Source organism: Amia ocellicauda, chromosome 19 (genome assembly GCF_036373705.1).
Source record: "Amia ocellicauda isolate fAmiCal2 chromosome 19, fAmiCal2.hap1, whole genome shotgun sequence".
NCBI classification, from domain to species: domain Eukaryota; kingdom Metazoa; phylum Chordata; class Actinopteri; order Amiiformes; family Amiidae; genus Amia; species Amia ocellicauda.
This window is the reverse complement of record NC_089868.1, coordinates 12,855,444-12,875,558: the sequence shown is the minus strand read 5'-3', so window position 1 is coordinate 12,875,558 and position 20,115 is coordinate 12,855,444. Positions and strand designations below refer to the sequence as shown.

The following is a 20,115-nucleotide window of genomic DNA, read 5'->3' as shown; positions in this document are numbered from 1 at the left end:
CACTGCATAAGCACCTACATCCTTGGGAATCATGGTATAGTGGTATAGTGGAATATATTAAACTTGACAGAACGACTTTTGAAACCATTTGAACTCCATTTTGACCCTTTACAAACTCACTGCACTCAAACATGCAGGAAAAACCTCTCGCAGCGGATAACTAGAAAACCACCCGTTTCAGACCATGCCATACAGCTGGGTGCATTTTAATCTGAAAAGAAAACAAGGACAAAAGCAGCTGACCACAGAAGTTTATGTCTGGAATTTATTTGAATCGTTTGATCAATTTAAAACAACAAAATCCAAAATAAACTAAACAAAACAACCAAAACAAAAAACAAACAAAAAAAACCCTACAAAACAAAGCTGGCAGTTTAGCAGATAAAACCACAATGAAAAAAGGAAAAAAAAATGAACCTGACATAGGAGGATAGCTAATGCATTGCATCAATATCAATACAGATGATGTGGTTCATGTTTCTCACCAATGATTGTGATGAAGGCACTATCGAGTTGCTCATGTTTTCTTTGAATCTCACAAAGCAAACCATCCCCGGATCACATTCAGAACGTAACGCCTCGTTTGGCCAGTCAGTACAGGAACTACGCAGATGAGGGACAACCCTGACTCGGGGGCTTTGATTTGTACACGTGTGCTTCTCTGGAGAAGGTTACTCCTCAGATTATTGCAGTTAAGCGACCTCATCATACGTCAGCTATCACAATGTTCAGTTTTCTTTTGTTTATTGGCTGGGAAAGATAACGGATAATTGATTCATCAAAGCTGGAGTAATTTCTCCCCTTCCGACTTGGGAGCTTCACACACAATTAAAAAAACTAAAGTCCAAAGCATTTTCACCTCTGGAGGACTATATTGTAAGGTTGAAAGACAGCAGATGTTTAAAAACTTCTCTGCCCTTCACCAAGGACAACTCAACTCTCTGACCCTAACCTCGGCATGAACTCTTAAAATTGTATCACTCTTGACTTCAATGTCCCTAAAATGCTTCGAATCCACACTGAACCCTATCCTGCGATCAACAGGTTCCTGAAACAGTGCTGTCCAAACAAGGACTGTCACAGATATCACAACTGACAGGAACACGGACTCATGTACCTCAACCACAGCCAAGCGGTTTCGCCTTGCTAAACAATATCAAGTAATCTTTCAACAAAGATCACAATGGCTCACACATTTCTGAGCCTTTATTTATTACAGAAAATCATTCGTTTTTATTTTGTTTAGGGGGTTTAATGCTTGTCTTCCCTCTTTTAATCATACTAGGCTCCTTAGATGATACTGTCAAGAGTCACACATAATTGAACGATTGAAGACTGGAGCAAGTCGTTTCACACACCGACTCCGCGAGTTCAAAAGCTACTGGTTAGAGAAACAGCCACAAATTGCCTTTCTGCTCCGAGAGGAAGCTCCTTTGAGTTGCACATTATTTGACCACAACCAGCTCAATAGTACCAGCCCTCCATTACCCTGACAAACTCTCAAAATCCTTTAGAAGAAGAGAAAAAATAAACAAGTACTCAATGACTGACTACGGAGAAAAATATAACAAAACACAAAAATAAAACACCTAACAGTTCCAAAAGCAAAACTGAAAATATTTCAAATAAGGCAGACCCAGTGTCTACACCAACCCTGTACTGTACATGAAGGAAAGGCTCACAAATCCATATACAATACCTTCCCATTCGAGTGTAATCCGTTTTAAACTCACAAATATCAAAACAAGATAAAAAAAACAAAAAAACTCAAGAGGTGTTTTCAGACAAACACACACAAGTAAAAAATAATAATAATGTCTTCTATTGCTAGCATGGTGTGTGTTGGTGTTAAAGTACCGATCAATAGTACACAAAAGACAAAGATTAATCAGAAATCAACAATAATAAAAACAAAGTTAAAGGACGTTTGATATCGTGATATGTTACACATTACAGGATGTGATGTTTCAATTTACACACCTCACAGAACCAAATGGGTGTCATGGAGATTTGAAAATGTGTCCTCCTTTTTCTTTTTTTTTTTTTTCTTTTTTTTTTATAACCTTTTGGTCCAAATACATAAAATAGGCAATATGTACAGCAACAGTTTGTCTTTTAATTACAACGCCTGTAAACACTTTACAAAGCACCCTAGCAAAAATACTTCTACAGGAAAAAGTAAACAAGATGCAGAAAACAAAAAATCCTATAAATGTACAATACCACAAGTGTTAGCAAAACGAAGGAAGTCCAATTCACACAATATACGCCTTGTGTAAACAGCTTTGCCCTGTCGACCGGGTAATACTTCCAAAATAGCCACAAAAACCCATTGACCAAGAAACACTACTAGTCAACGTTCCTGATTTGGCTGCGGTCTTCTTATGTTTGTTTTAGTATCATTACGGGAAAAATAACAAGACCTTGAAAATGCTGACATTTTTCCAGCACTCTGATATGGTGGTTAGTCAGGTCTAACCTGAGAGTTCACGTTAGTGTCTTTCTGACTGGGTTAGGCGTTCCTTAGGGTCCATCTGAAACAGGGGTGATAAAACTGCCCAATGACTCTGAGATTTGTGAAAATCAACAAATCAACCAACAAATTAAAAAAACAATAACACCTCCACCGAAAAACAAAATATATAATTATATCATTATAGTATAAGTATATAATTATATAAACATCTGATAATATAATGACCATGTGACCGTATGAGATTTAAAACTGGAAATCTACAGAAATGTATTTTGCAAGCTGTAGGATGTCAGTGACTTTACCGGCGTGGTCTCTGTGCCCCTCACACGGGTTGCGAGACAAAACACGTCTCTTCCGTGACCTGTCACTACAACACACGGAGGTGAAGAACAGAGGAGAGCAGGTCACAGTGGAAGTCCAGGATGAACAAACCCGATGGCATGTACTGCATTTCTGTCCACAAAGGCTTCATGGGCCTCTTCATTGTGTGAGCTGCTACAGAAATGAGTAAGAGTCAATGGTACAGGCAATGTTTGGCAAGGGCTCAAGGACTCTCTGGATATGGATTCACATCATGTCTTACACGCACAATCCTGACATCCTTCACAGTCTGCCCTAGTTCTGTGTCTTTTTCTTTTGAATGTTGATATCTTCTTCTTCTTCTTCTTCTTCTTTCCCAGTGCAAGTGACAATAGTATGAGGCCAAAGCTACTAGTCTCTTTCTTTCTGTGTTGGGTTCCCCTACATGACTGGCCAATACTCTTAGTTCATTTTAGGGTAGATCTTCTCATAGAAGAAGCTCTGGGCCAAGAGATAGAGCTCACCATCCTTTTCCCGCACGGCGTGTGCCCGGACGAACTGGAACTGCTCCAAGGCGAACTCGTAGAACTCGTTCTCCATCTTCCAGATTTCGGACTGCTGCAGTTTGGCGATAGACTCCTTGGTTGGTGGTTTCTTCTCGCTGGTCTTTCTCAGGTGAGATTTCTTTCCTAAAATGGGACCGGACAGGCTGGTTAGAAGGAAGCATGGTCCAAAGTGAAACAGGTAAATCAGAGCTTTTGTGTGCGTTTGTGTGTGCGTGTGTGCGAGTACCTGTGCGGTACAGCTCAGTGGCACCCCTGAAGAACCGAGGCAGAGCTGCTTCCAACATCATAATGAAGTCCTCCAGCTCCTCAGTCACGCCAACAAGCAGATATTCATTAACCAGGTTGTACTTGGCCTGCTCCAGAGCCCATCTGCTGCCCACATTCCTGGAACGAGACACCGCCATTCGACACCATTAAGTACAAATCAGGACATGATCATGACTGTAATTTAGATGTAGTCTCTGCCCAACTGCACTCTCCATCAACACAAATGAAATAAAATGCAGCATGGTAGCTCAGGGATTAATCACAGTGGGTTTTACCCCAGGTCGGGCTGGTGTTGAAATGAGTTTCCTCTTGAATCAGTTGATGAGTGTGTTTATAAATACTTCTCCTCCATAAAACTGTTAAACTGCAGAAATGTTCCTCACTGCCTTCCCCACCCCACAACAAAAATAATTAGTTAATCTCAACAGACGTGATGCCACTTCGTTAGAAAAGATAGAAATGTGAAAAACTCATGAAAGTTTATAAAAAATAAAATGCATGAAAAAACAATTAAAATATGAAGGGAGAAGACCAAGCAGAATAAATTACATACATATATATATACATACATACACACACACACACACACACACACACACACACACACACACATATATATATATATATATATATATATATATATATATATATATATATACACAGTGAGGGAAAAAAGTATTTGATCCCCTGCTGATTTTGTACGTTTGCCCACTGACAAAGAAATGATCAGTCTATAATTTTAATGGTAGGTGTATTTTAACAGTGAGAGACAGAATAACAACAAAAAAATACAGAAAAACGCATTTCAAAAAAGTTATAAATTGATTTTTTATGTTAATGAGTGAAATAAGTATTTGACCCCTTCGACTTAGTACTTGGTGGCAAGACCCTTGTTGGCAATCACAGAGGTCAGACGTTTCTTGTAGTTGGCCACCAGGTTTGCACACATCTCAGGTGGGATTTTGTCCCACTCCTCTTTGCAAATCCTCTCCAAGTCATTAAGGTTTCGAGGCTGACGTTTGGCAACTCGAACCTTCAGCTCCCTCCACAGATTTTCTATGGGATTAAGGTCTGGAGACTGGCTAGGCCACTCCAGGACCTTAATGTGCTTCTTCTTGAGCCACTCCTTTGTTGCCTTGGCTGTGTGTTTTGGGTCATTGTCATGCTGGAATACCCATCCACGACACATTTTCAATGCCTGGCTGAGGGAAGGAGGTTCTCACCCAAGATTTGACGGTACATGGCCCCGTCCATCGTCCCTTTGATGCGGTGCAGTTGTCCTGTCCCCTTAGCAGAAAAACACCCCCAAAGCATAATGTTTCCACCTCCATGTTTGACGGTGGGGATGGTGTTCTTGGGGTCATTCCTCCTCCTCCAAACACGGTGAGTTGAGTTGATGCCAAAGAGCTTGATTTTGGTCTCATCTGACCACAACACTTTCACCCAGTTCTCCTCTGAATCATTCAGATGTTCATTGGCAAACTTCAGACGGGCCTGTACATGTGCTTTCTTGAGCAGGGGGACCTGCGGGCGCTGCAGGATTTCAGTCCTTCACGGCGTAGTCTGTTACCAATTGTTTTCTTGGTGACTATGGTCCCAACTGCCTTGAGATCATTAACAAGATCCTCCCGTGTAGTTCTGGGCTGATTCCTCACCATTCTCATGATCATTGAAACTCCATGAGGTGAGATCTTGCATGGAGCCCCAGAACGAGGGAGACTGACAGTTATTTTGTGTTTCTTCCTTTTGCGAATAATCGCACCCACTGTTCACCAAGCTGCTGGCGATGGTCTTGTAGCCCATTCCAGCCTTGTGTAGGTCTACAATCTTGTCCCTGACATCCTTGGACAGCTCTTTGGTCTTGGCCATGGTGGAGAGTTTGGAATCTGATTGATTGATTGCTTCTGTGGACAGGTGTCTTTTATACAGGTAACGAGCTGAGATTAGGAGCACTCCCTTTAAGAGAGTGCTCCTAATTTCAGCTCGTTACCTGTATAAAAGATCCCCTTGATTTGATAGGGGATCGAATACTTATTTCCCTCATTAACATGCAAATCAATTTATAACTTTTTGAAATGAGTTTTCTGGATTTTTTTGTTGTTATTCTGTCTCTCACTGTTAAAATACACCTACCATTAAAATTATAGACTGATCATTTCTTTGTCAGTGGGCAAACGTACAAAATCAGCAGGGGATCAAATACTTTTTTCCCCTCACTGTATATACGTATATATATATATATATATATATATGTATGTATATATATATACACACACATGTATATATACACATATATATACACACACACACACACACACACATACATATATATATATATATATATATATATATATATATATATATATATATATATATATATATATATACACATATATACATATATATTTACATGTATATATAGAGAGAAAATTTGGCACTGTACTCACCAGCACTCTGAGTAGTGACCGCAGAAGAAGGGAATCTGGAGCCAAAGCTTCTCGGCAGCACAGTCCGAGCCGCCGGAAGACACGCACTCGTCAAAGGTCTTAAATGCAACACAACACAACACAACACCAACTTGGGCGTCAACATGTTGGCACACACAGGTGGAAGGGAGACATTTTTATTGGTGTTTTCCGATTATCTTGGTCATACAATTTCCTTTAAAATAACTTGCTTCACATTAGCATCTGGCTTTACACCTCAATATGGATGGAAACCACTGCGCTCTTTCACTCTACAATGTCATAAGCAACATTTTGAAGAATCAATAGGAATTCCGGAATTAAAATTCCTTTTGTAATACTATGTTGTACAGTTGCGTTAAAGCATTCAAGTTTTGCATTGTAATTTCCCCAAAATGGGACACCATAGAAAGGGTCTAAATACTCTATTTTACATCAAAGAATTGTACACAGTCTGGTACAGAGAGCGCCATAGGAAAATTATTCAAAAACTGAGAATAAATAAATACAATATGACACAAGACCCTTACGAAAACGTAGGCCAGCCAGTTTGATGGAGATTCACCTGATTTTGGTTGAAACCTTCAACAGTGACATGGTCCTAATTTGTTTTACACACACGCACGCTACACAGTCTATGGACAGGTCTGCTCTCGGAGTTGAGGGACAGGATTACCTTCTTATCTCCTTGCTTCCTCCTGCGCAGTCCTGGTCTGTAGTCATCACCGAAGCGCAGGAAGTAATAGTAGGACACCAGGCGCTCAATGGGATCCCGCACAACGTTAATGTAAATTGGCTTTTTCTTCACTCCAAACCTACAGCAGGGGAGATTAATAAGGCATGGTCAAAATAAATTAATAAATTAATACTTCGAGCAATTGACTTTGGTGGATGAAAAGTGTGTGTGTGTGTGTGTACTGCAAGATTTAAAAAATGTTTTTTGTATTGCTTTTTTTAGGTTTTATTCTAATGCCTAATAAAAAAATGATGATGATGAAAGAAACTCAGGGAAATCAGGCTTAATAGAGAGTTATACAAATGAGAAGAGCTATTTGCCCTGTGCGCCCATGCAAGGACAAAAATGGATGTTTGGATTCATTATAGGGGAATAGGCCAGACATTACAGCTATTTAGTAATCATTTGTAAGGCCAGTTAAATGCACAGGTCATTTTGATCTTTAAAATGCTTTGAATGATTTCTCATCTAAATCCAAATTGCACCTATGCCAGCTTAAAATAAGTGCATATATATATAAAAAAAAAAAAAATACAAAAATGGATCTTACCACTTTCCTTAATTGATTGTGGCAGTCTTACAAATTACCACATGGTGGCAGCAGCTACTTATTTATTCCAAAAACTCTCTACAAGAGTGCAAGCCCAGCTGATTTTTATAAAAGCAACCAAAGTGGCACCCAAACAACTGCATTAGAGTAACATATCGGTAAAAGATTTCAGTGATATGAAAGTATTTAATTCAATTTGAAAAGGGACCTACTCAGCAATAGATATCAATGCACAATAGATTTCACGGAGGATATCCATACTGGCCCAATAATAGACAGAAAGAGCATACATTTGCAGCACTCACTTTGTGAAATCGAGGAAGGCCACGTGTCCATGGTAGAAACCGGGCTTCATCTCCCTCCAAGATGTCACATTCTTCACAAACCGCACCTGTAAGAGCACAACTGGATGAGTAAACCGTAATCGTCACACCACAGGTTCACATACTGCTCAGTACACTGCACACAGAGAGAGGGGTTTTGGTGCAGTACGTGCATGAATCGCAAATCCTGTGACTTTTTACGTATTTTTATAAAATTTGTTTTTCCATTTAAACATACAGCTCTGGAAAAAATTAAGAGACCACTCCAAGTGGTCTTTTCCAGAGCTGTACATATATTCCAGTACAGTGGCACCAGGATTTGGGCTTGTGCTATTGTACAGACCTTGTTGGAACAAATGTATATCACTGAAACGACAGGGCTGAGAATCCGAAAGAGACATACGAGTGGAACCTGTGCAGGCACAGAGATAGCGGAAAAGAAAGACGACTTCCTGTAGCCTCGGGGCATACATTCCCTGAATTGTAGTGATTTGAATACAAATCAGGAAAGGCTTTCATTATAGGAGTTCACACCACAGAGATAGCTTAAGTGCAGGAGTGCCTATACTTATTTCAACAGCCCCAATGTTTTAGTCAGGAATAGCAGCTGATTGAGTCTCACAGCTGTGGAAAGCAGAAGTGAGTTCCCTGCCTCCGTGGTTCTGCCCCTCACTGTAGAGAAGGCACCTTTAGAAATAAACCAAGCAGGAAATTCAGATCTAAACTAGTTTCCAGTCTTGAGTTATCCTCTATATCCTTCTCGCCCTCAGAGAAACTAATCCCCCCCACCCCCCCATTGCAGTCGCTCTTATTATTTTAGCCTCGCTGCTTAATCAGGGGGTGCTGTGAAGTGGCACTAAGGAAGATTTAGACATGCAAAACCAAAGTGAAGCAAAAAAAAGGGAGGTGCGGTCTTTTTCAATGCGACTCTGCACACTGAAGCAGAGAGATCGCTCTGACGCTCACACAGAAATATAGAGGGGAGGTGACCACTTTGCGGTTTGTCACTCGGGTCATGTGTGTGTAAACCTTCAAAACGGAGCTCAGCATGTGTCCAGTGTGCCCGCTGCCACCTGCAACCCGCTGGGCAGGGGTCTAATTGTACGTGATTTAATTGTAGAAGAGTCTCCCTTTCTTGCCCATGCCCAACCTGAACCAAAATGAGTTTGAGTGTAAACCCCTGCTGTCCACACACACACACACACACACACACACACACACACACACACACACACACACACACAAAGCATGCATTCATTTGCCAAGCTGCAGGACCTACATATTCATGATTGTTGGTGCAATAATGCACACTGTAGAGTATAAATTCAGATATGCCAAATGTATATATACTAAAAATAATAATATAAAAATAAAACAATGAGCGGTGTACTCTCTATTGCTTTTGGTTCAGTTTTTAAAGCATTTGATTAAAACAGAGCCATAGAAACACTCACAGTAAAGTGTTTTAATAATCCAACAGGGAGAGTGCAAGTACATTAAGCTGATTCAGCAGCCACACACAAACACACACACACACGAATGCAAACACACAGTCTCTTTATTAAACATCCCTCTGCTCATAAAGGCAAACACTGACAAGTCACCCAAGAAAAATTGAATTAATTAAAGCAAACTGGACTGCATTATCAGTGTTCACTTGTGAAAGGTCACTAACATACTACTGGTAGAGAAAACTGAGTTCCTATATGTGAAACTTTCTTCCCAAGCCTTCTCGAATCGCCGAGTCCCAAAAGCAGCCTGCTCAGCCAGCCATCAGATATTTTTTCACTCATACTATCCCTTCTGCCACAATCACCTAGACTCCAGCAATGATGACCAAATATAAATTATGTATGACGCGCTAGAGAAAATTGCCAGGCAATCTCTGCGTGATTCGGGAAGACGTCTCAATAGGGAAGCAATTTTAGAGGCACAGGCACAGCGCTCACAGGCAGTGTTTACTTCTGTCCGAGGCGCAGAAGCGAGGGAAGAGACTTGATGCAGTGCTTTCTGTATTTAAGAGACAGTGGGTGATTTGCCTTAGCTATGAGCTTTTCACTTAGATTTTCACAGACCTTTTATAAACGGGCGCTATTATCAAGACCTGCTGGTGACTGCTTCACACCAGCATTTCAGGGCCTTTATTCTCAAAACTGAAGTCACTGTTTTACTATGAATAATCAACACATCTGTCCCTATAAAAAAAATAAACAACAAGAGGTGACCAGGGAGGGGAGTCTCACCTGATCTTGCAAAGACATGACGGGGTTGTTCTTGGTGGTGTTGATGTGCAGGACGTGGTACTTGTTCTTGCCACACAGGTCATATGCGATGTTGGTGAAGGAGGTGCTGGCAGTCTTGGGGACACGGTTGTAGATGATGACCACGTCGTCGGTCTCGTCCAAGGGCAGTTCTTTGATGCCGTCCATCGTGTGGCGCTGCTCGATCTCTCGGACCTCGTGCCTCGCGATCGCTCTCTCTGTGGAGGGGGCAGACGGAGAAGAAAACTTAATTCGGTTTAAATTTCTGTTAAGGAAACAGCAAGGAAACCAGCTCTGCCCCAAAGACCTGCTGGCACCTCAGTCACGGGAAGCTCTACTTCAGCACAGCGTGAATTTTTATTCTGCGGCAAAGCCTGTAACTGTGGAACAATGTGGAGTGTCAAAATATTTAAAATGCCCCGAGGGGAAGGAAGCTTGATAATGTAATGAAATCAGATTTTAATCCGTGTCCCAAAGCCCACACAATAAACTGGTTACCGGCTGGCAGCGCAGTCTAGCTGTCATGTGGTGTCAAACGCTTCTTACACATGTTCTGTGGAAATGATTTTCAGACATGTTTCCGACAACAGATTTTTGAAAACAATCCAGTAAACAGCTCAGAAATTAAAGAAATTATCGTCTATTACGGAAGGAGGGGGAGGAGGCAAAAAACTGAATCTGCAAATAGTGTTAGGGTCTGGAGACCCTTTTAACAAACGCTTCCTAGACCAGTCCCAAAAGCAAATGGTGTCAGCTAGGTACAGCAGCTATCTATGGCACTGACATTATTTACACTGGAATTGCACAAACACACACACACTCTCTCTACCCTCTAGAGTAAGTACTCAACCAATGGAATGCTGTCACAGGAATTGTTTTTTTACACTTGAATAGTCACACCTGATGGTTCCACATTGCTGGTGTTGGAAATAAAAGACTGATAGAAGTCAATCCCAGATGGACGCCAGGGTTATTAACACCAGCACAATGCTACAGAAGCAAGAAATAAGTACAATTTTAATAATGTAAAAACCGGGCTCACATTAAGCAAGGGAATTTATGAAATAATGAAAATGCATCCAGTAGCTAGAATACGCTTCGGTGTCAGTGTGTGTTAGAATATGAGATATGAAAGCAGCATGGCTAGGGGCCAGTTTGCTGGAAACATTGCCATTTGCTGCCTCGAGTAAGAGCTGACGCCACTTTCAAGGAATGCAATTTAAATGTTTGTTATGGAAAACAATAACAAGTCTTGCATATATATGTTTTTAAGGCATGTATAAGCCCATATGAGCAGGATTCAAATCAACACCCTTTGGCACTGTGAAGGTCAGAAGGTCATCTGCATAGCATCAGTGGTGGGAGAGTTAAAGCTTTAGAATAAGGAGGGAAAAAAGTAAAAAATATCTATGACATCACTGAAATCAGGAGCGCATATGTTGGCATTTTCCAGGTCCACTCCTCTAATGTATTTGTACTGCAGATATTTATTAGATTGCTATTGTATTTCAGTTTAACAGCCTACTAGATTAAAATAAGTAATATATAACCTAGTAACAGAACTGTGTAAGAGATAGATTGCTATTGCATTGTGTAGTGAAGATATTTCAGATAATTACAATTTAAGTTGATAGTAGAAGGAAACCAATTTTCTTTTAAAACTGTCATACTAGAGTGACTACAGTTTAAAAAGATATTTATTTTCTTGTAATTTGAAATTAAAATGTGAGCATTTGTGTTCCTTTACATTTTTTCCAACAATAAATACATGTAGACGTAGGAATGAGCTACAGCCTATCAAAATCAAAATAAATCAGAATGTAATGAAACCGCATCCAACTTAATTTAAGCCTTGCGCTATGGCTGGCATTGACAAAGCCGTTCTGCATTACAACAGCAACACACCGATCTGGAGAACACAATTAGAAAGCAGTAAACACAGAACTGGATATCCACTAGACAAAAGATAATTCAACTTGTCCCTTAGTCAAAAGCCCTCTCAGTCTAAATCAAAAATAATTACGTTCTTAAACGTAATTATTTTCAATATAAAGGAACGAACAAAAGGTTCCTCTTCACTCATCGCTTCTCATAGTAAAGAGCGCAGAAGTAACACACTTTGTTTAAACATACTAACCAACTGAAATGTTTTGATCATCTTCTTTAATAAAACTGGTGCAAAAACCAGGCGTTCTGTAGCATTAAAGAAGATGGTTCACGGCCAGATTTAAACTGACACAAGAAGGCCATGGTTATTCTTGCTGTTGTTCTTGATCTGCAGATTAAATCTCTTTCGGCAAAAACATACAGCAGATAATCACACTTCTATACTCTTTACACGCACACAACAGTATGGTGTTGTCTATCAGATACAGAGTGCATTTTTCCAAGGGTGTGTCAGTTTGCTAAGGAAGACACATTGCTGTTACAGACATTTGTGTAAGAAGTTAAACTATGAGCAACCTGGAGAACAAACCATGAGTGGATTTCCTTGTACCATTGTTAAAGTTGAATGGTTCCCTTTAAAAGTACTAGGAACTTCACCTTTTTTACCTTATCCAAAGGTCACAGAAAACGACATTTTGATGACATTTGAACAGCTTCCTGGCTGTTCACTGGCATTCAATGTCTTTTTACTCTTAATTCTTATGTCCTCAGTTATGTTGTTTGCATGTTATCTTATACCAGCCAGAGAGAGCTGCCAAAGGGCATGGCATAGCTGTCTCTTCTCCACCTCGATGTTCATTCTTACTATAGTAATCACCAAAGATAGGTCAATAAATAATGAATGGAGTTATGTGTGTAAACAAACGTGTGCAGTGACAGTACTCTGCAGAACGGCCTACACACGAAATCAGGGCCAAGTTATGGCGTGAACCTGATCAATACAAATTGATGTATTAGTCGACATCCTTAGCTAATACACTGGCAGTGCTGAACTCCTGCCACTTTTCTTTGTGCATACTGAAAAGACAAGCTAACCGAATAGTTGTTTTCTTCCCCACGGATAAAGTTATCAGGAATGTCTCCGGGGACGAATGAGGCCGTTCTCCTTCACAGCCTGATCTCTTGAAATGAGGAGGAAAACTGAGATCAATACTGCCAGTCCCCAAACTAGGTTTGAGCTCCTGTTTGGATGCCTCTTTGGAGATCTGATGACTTGCGAATATCTGCCTGAACGATTTGCTTGTTGAGGAATGGATGGGGGGATCAGACATCTCCCCGGCATGCTGTATGGCGGGACAGTACTGGTAGTTTACGGTTGTAATGTCATACAAAAATAATGAACAGGCATAGTAATGCACGTCTCAGACAACACCGTGTTTGAGGCTATCCAGGGAGAGTACAAGAGCTATAAAGGGAATGCTTGCTGCAATACATGGGTTTTAAAGTGAATACTAGCTGCAATTTACCTTTTTATTTTGCATACATGTACTACTGTTCATAGATGCATGAGAAGAATTGTTCTGCATGGGAAAAGAGCATTTAACAAATCAGGGTTACTCTAGCTTTCACTGCACACTTTCTCTCTGTGTATCAGGCAGTGCTGCTGGCGATGTCCACTTCCTCTATACATTTGCTTCACAATCTTCCATAGACTTCTTATTAATGCGTCTTAAGTATTTGTGTTTTACAACGTTTGCCGCAAGCTGTTGTTGAAAAAATGTTCACAGAAACATTCAATTGTGCGTTAAAAATATATATATATTTGGTTGCCTGGAGCAAATCGAACCCCCTCGAGCTACAGCTAGACATGTGGCTCCAGCAGAGTCCAAACACAGAGCGATTTCCCCAAGATTTTATGCAGAAGTTCAATGTGTGCACTACCACTGCTAAAGAGTAATGCCAATTGTCTTTTTGGAAACAGACTGGGATGCATAGTCCAGCTACTCACAGTACGCCGATTTAAAAATGGCTCGAGGTCTTTCAGATGCAAATCTTTTACAGATCACACATTAACTGAGTCTAGGTGATACGAGGTGAGGAATGTGTGTTCTGGTTGAGGTTGGTTAATTTAAACTTGTTTTGTAACTCATACGCAGTGAAGTGAAGTCCACTGAAGATATTGACACACAGAGTAACACGATGGCGAAGGAAAGCTGGAATGTATAAGAGCAAACTGTTTGAAAATAAAGTGATTCAAGGTGATGCCTTATGTATATAGCCTGGGGCCAACATTCAAATGAATTTCTAAGCTACAAATTATTCACAAAATGGCAGATTATACTATTCAACATCCCAATGCAGTGCCTCAATATACAATTCTGTCAAGTACCACAAGTTGTTGAAGTATGACAGTAAACGAAGGAGACCATACAAGGAAGTTAAGCTGTATTCAGCCATAATATTAGCCATTTCAGGAGATGTTTGTTGGGGGTATTAAGTTATTTAGTGGCATCTAGTGAAAGACAAACAGTTAATCATTTTTGTTTTTGTTTTTTAAAAAAGTTTCACGAGAGAAAATCTCATTGGAGTTGAGTTGCGTTAGAAATGAAGATGGATTTCATCCTTCTAGGCATGACAAAAATAAACTACTTCACCTTGCTGACAATAATCACATCTGAGAAAAAAGAAAGACAAAAAGTTGAGCAAAGTTTTCGCACATTTAATTGTGAAGACACAGGAATATATCCCTTCAAGAAACATGCTTCCCCAATTCTGCTTGCGTGAAAAAATACAGTAAATTTTGTACAAAAAGAAGGGAATGAGGAAAAATCCTTGACACCGATTCCATCTATCTATGGCGGTTCTCACAGTGTGCTGTAGAAATAAGTATTAAATCAAATAAACTAAATAAATAACTCAAACCTGTGAAATAGAAATTCTGGATGTATTGTGACTTTCTTTTAATATATATTTTGTTTGCAACATTTCTTTTCACCCTTCTGTAATGGAAAAGCAATATTTATTTTCTTTCTTTCCCTTTTTTGACCAACTGACACATAGCTGTTAGTTTCTTTAAGCTTAAATTCTAAAAACATGACAGTTCAGAAAGGAATAAAGAGCGATTATTTGAAGAAGAAGAAAAAAAAGCAATTCGCCATTCTTTTGTATTTGTCTGCTAACCTTTTAGTTTGGCAATTACTTGCTTTTTACAGATCAATACATTTTAAGCCCATTTCAGGGATGGGGATAAAAACGGTCAGGAATAAAGGCTGTGTTTCAAGGCTGAGAGCTGCAAACACATGACAGGATGGCTCCTCGGAAGACATCCAAACAGTCAGTTAATTGGTAACCATGGAGGAGAGGGAGTGAGACTGAGAGGGAAGGAGTCGAGGGAGAGAAAGACAGACAGAGAAAGAGAGACAGAAAGAGCATGTGTTGATGTGTTTACACTGCTCCGATCATGGCTGGCTTCCTCACACACTAATACTGTAATTACACAAAAGATCAGCCCTTTAATTGACCCATTCGTCTTCTATAGCTGATGCCCACTGGTGCATAAAATAACCATCTTTAAATATTGATCATAGCTTAATAAGCTGTTGTATATCAGTTTCTCACATCTGAGTATCGGCTCCCTTCCACTTTGTCCCACAGAGGTATTTATATCACTGTCTAGTACTACTTCCTTACTGAGCTGGTCTATTTATTTCTACAGATCTTTAGCAGAACTTGTAATACAAGTCTCCCTGTGCCTTTTATAGTATATACCCAAAAGCACAGGCTATTCTAGTGGCCCACAAGTCACATTGTGAAATAAACTGAGCAACCTCAAGGAAACCAACCCCCCCCCCCCCAAAAAAGTTTCACTTAGAAAGACTGATTCGGTCATAAGTTTGTGGCAAAAAAAATTGCACTGTTTATGAACAGACACTGGGACGGGACTTGCTGTAATTTCAGGCACGTTGCACAATTGCAGACATTTCTAGTCCCTTCCTAACGAATTTGACAGGCACCTGTAAAGATCTAACAAGTGGTGATCCCACAGATATTTGCACTGCAGCAGTGTAACTATACAGAAAAATGAATGAAGGGTAGTTAACAACCACCACAATTGTTTACGAAGAATAAAAATCCAAACATCCTCGAAAACAGAGCCAGTTTTACGCAACATTTTTCAGATTCATTTATTCACAATAAGTAAATACAAAATGTGTACTCTCTACTCACATTTAACGGCAGTGTTGACTGCGTAAGAACTGCGTCGCAGCTCTCGGCAAATCTGGAAAAGTGTACAGACAGCAGTTCAGACGTGTTCGTTCTCCTTTACTTATCTGCATATTCATTTTGACTTCCTCTCTGCCTGAGTTCCGACGAGCCTCGAAAAATTAAAGTGTTCTCCTCCAGAGTGAATCATAACCTTTTGTGGATGCATCCACAGGAATTAGCATAGTTTAATTAGCAAAACAACCTGCTACTTCACAATGCATAAACAAATTTCCAGGTGATTAAACCTTCAATGATGATATTGAGCTACAGAGCCATAATCACAAGTGACATTTCTGCTGGAGCCTGATGGGAGCTAATCATAGTCTCTAAGCACTGTAGGAGCCCAATGGGGCGCCTTCATCCATTTCTTATGAGAGCGCCGCAGTGACCAAATGACTCAGCCGTACAATCATTAAGTAACAGAACAATGGGACTCTCTCTTCGGTGCTTAATTCAAGTGTTGGCGAATGTAAAATCAAGTGGTTCAAATGCATCTAATGAATACTAACAACCCCCTCCCCCCCCAAAAACAAGTTTTTCCCTGCCTATAAGAATATATAAGTGGCAAGTTTGGTAGCACTCAGTGAAAGCCCACAGGCTAGCAAGAAGTCCTAATTCACTGACAAGCGAAGAAACAGATTCTCTGTGGGCGAGAATCAAGCAGGGCCTCTGGGAGATCTGGTTGAGATCTTCATAATCCTGTGAGGTATCAGCAACACAAGCCTTCACACAAGTGGAGATATCTCCAAAAACAGTAGTGCAAAGGGTGAGAGGAGAAGACTAACTAGCCACTGGTGTAGCAGTTGATTACGCGCTGTAAATGGATGCTTTTCTCATATCAGAATGGCGCCAGCTGGAGGGCGTTCATCGACGGGCAGGTCTCATTCATAACTTCACACAGGAATCCAATCTTGGCTTCCCGTCAATGGCCAACCGCACAACCCTGATTATTCAAGTGTCTACAGCCCAGAAATTGAAGTGTGCTTGAGAGAACAAAACTTAATAGTTGAAGGAAGGGATTTCGGAGCACACACCAAATCCAACTCAAACTGCTTCAGAGGAGCCAGGACTTTGACACCACTTGAGGAAAGCAGTGATTTATTTGCAGGTATTTTAGATCAGAATCTTTCCAGTACAAATTTACTTTACAATTTCCATACTGACATTGCCAATATTACCGTGCCAACTTTGTCAAACTCACTGACAACTTTCCCACCCCCCGCATCACCGGCCGACCTACTGTATCCAACAAGAGTAGATTAGGGTTATCGATCTTTCGCTAAACCTTTATTCCAAAAGGTGAAATTGCATAGTTCAGTAAGGTAGGACACTGGGGACGTTATTTAATCAATACCATCCCATTACGGAAGATTTAACAAAGATAGAGGGAAACTGGATGTTTAATAGAAAGAAAGTGCATCCCTTACAGTCTGTGATATTTACAATTCCAGTTTTCAAATTGATACCCCATTATCATCATTCAATACCGCATTAAGGGTTCGCCACCCATTGGATAGTTCAAGACATTTGTTATCTGTAAAGTGTACAGCCAGCATCTGAGGACAATGTCTGTGTCGGCTTTCAGCACCCCAGTCTGAAATTGGCTTCAAAAGCATTAACGCTGCATTTTTCATACTGAATATTAAATATTGTGAACATAAAATCTGTGAAAAGTAGAGCATTTTTGATACTTTTGTGTGTTTTAAGCCCCAGCAAATGGCAAATACAACTGAGTAGCTATTTCAAAATGCAAAGGAAACAAGGTCACTCGTGCCTTCACTCTCATTTCGCTGGGAAGTCATGAGCTGGCGAAGGGGGAGGGAAACCTACAGAAATCTCAGATAACTCCACTTTGCTTTTGAAACTCTATAGTGTTTATGCAAAAGAAAACTAAATATTACACTCGCGCGGTTTTCCCCGGATGCCTCCTTCGCTTCAGTCTCTTTCGCAACTTTGTTCCTTGAAACAGAATCCTAATGAGATTTTATGCTCTAAGCACTCACTTTAGCTACGAACAGAATGCAGCTGGAAAAGCGCTTAGTGCTCCTTGTGTATCAGCAGCCTCATTGTAGGTGGAAGTGTTAGATCGCTGTTCTTTGGAAACCTTTCCCTCCCCATTAGGACACATCAAATGGGTCTCTCGTTACACTAGTGAGGAAGGACGGCTCGGGAACGCACACTGCTGTGATGGGGAGACTGAGGAAGGAGAGTGGCACTCAGGAGTGGAATCGAGAGAGAGCTGGGTCTCCTTTCAGGTCGTGAACTTATCGGAGAGCAATGGAAGTGTTGAGAGTGGAAAACAAAAAGGGTACAATGGTATTGTATTTCTGTGGTGTTCAAACATTAACAGCCAAGGTTTGGGATACAGTCAGCTTAAAGGAGAATGTTTTTTCACACACTCTCGCTCACACACTCTCGCTCACACACTCTCGCTCACACACTCTCGCTCACAGGTTTATATCTTTATATCTAGGGTTCATCTTGAGGCACATGTAAGCAAAACAACACGTCTCTCTCAAATCAAGTTGCACAAAATCTAAAACTGACAAACAACTGCAGGAGCAACCATTACACCTCACAAAAGGTACAGCTGGGAGGTGTCATGAACTCTTCATATATAAGGAAAGTTATGGTTGATTATTTCAAACCCGGCAAGTTCGTCTTTCCGATTTCAACCTTGGCTGCCTATCAAGCGCTCTTGTTATTTTTCCACTTGCAAAAAATTCAACATGCTCCTCTACACTGACAACGAAATTGCAATTAACTAGCAGTTGGACTCAGATGATCATGTAACTCTCAACCACAGACTCTGAACTCCCCAGACTATTGTCTCCTACCTTTGTGCTCCTTATTCACTTATTCAATCGTAATTTACAATTTGTACCAAGATATGCAGGTTGCAACACTGCTTGTCCCATTATAGATCCAATGGTACTAATGAGATTCTGTCTCAGACATTTAATAACTTCATCTACACAGGAGGAGACTGGGATAACTAACAAGACATTCATTAAGATGGACATCAAGTGCACCATTATACGTTTTATGAAACTAATTAAATATTAGTTTTCTTTTGGCTTTTTAACAGATTTTAAGTTGGTGCAGGTTATTAATTTAACTAAAAAGAAAGCGATTAATTTGTGTAGTCAAGTTCAATTGCCTTCGACCTACAAAATGAATGAGATTATTACAGATGATAATGATATACTGAAAATCCAGTTCAGATATTAATTAGATAATTGGGTGCCTTCCACACAGAGCAGGAGCAATTCCCCCATCTTCCATGTCTACTTTTTTCAGTAGTTTAACACATTGGAATCTCTAAAATGTCCACAATGTTATTGAACATGGGTGTTCTCTATGAGGTAAAACTATATCACTACATCTTTTTGTTGGCAGTAGACAAAGAAAGCGGATTGAGGATTGTTGCATACAGTACCGATCAGATACATCAGCAAGAAATGAGCACATGAAATATGAAATACAAATGAAATACTGCAAGGTCTACAGTCTGATCGGCCACAATAACATTCTTTCCGCTCTCCGAAATACACCTCAAAATAAATTGATTCATTCCGTGTGGAGTACATGTATCATTCTTTTCTAAAGCCCCTAAAACATGGTATAATGTATAAGCTTTAATTAAGCCTTAATAGGGATGCCACAAAATGGCCTTTATTGATCTACCCTTCAGTGTCTTGAGAAGATGTAATTAGAGTCGTGACACTGAAGCATTCACAACTCCTCTCCACACTCGCATAATGATGTTTTTCATTACGTGGAAGGAACGCAATCTGGTCATTTTCAGACAACCTGTACACCTTCTTCAAAATCCATACTAATTAGGTAGGAACAGGACAAAAAGTATGTTCTAATATTTCAAAAATCTCTAAATAACCAGATTTCTTTCTCATGAGTATATTTTTGGCTGCTTTCCAACTGAACGTCCAACAAGGATATGTAAACAGCGAGATTATCGAGATATGAAACTTGTGATTGATTGGCTGCGCCCTGGTAA

The 20,115-nt window shown here is 40.2% G+C and overlaps 1 protein-coding gene across 3 annotated transcripts in view; it reads right to left on the bottom strand.

Annotated features, from left to right (window-relative positions):
* Positions 1-251: 251 nt before the first annotated feature.
* Positions 252-20,115, bottom strand: part of LOC136714377 (heparan sulfate 2-O-sulfotransferase 1) — an 88,586-nt gene continuing 68,722 nt past the window's right edge. For 2 of the 3 annotated variants that reach the window (XM_066691849.1, XM_066691850.1), the window contains 6 exons: positions 9,927-10,162; positions 7,666-7,751; positions 6,751-6,889; positions 6,057-6,154; positions 3,569-3,726; positions 252-3,465 (listed from right to left, as the gene is read on the bottom strand). In XM_066691849.1, coding sequence (XP_066547946.1) covers positions 3,239-3,465; positions 3,569-3,726; positions 6,057-6,154; positions 6,751-6,889; positions 7,666-7,751; positions 9,927-10,162 — 944 coding nt within the window. In that variant the 3' untranslated portion in view covers positions 252-3,238. Of the gene's footprint in view, positions 3,466-3,568; positions 3,727-6,056; positions 6,155-6,750; positions 6,890-7,665; positions 7,752-9,926; positions 10,163-16,058; positions 16,111-20,115 lie in introns of all 3 variants that reach the window. The other variant, XM_066691851.1, reaches the window with a different exon arrangement.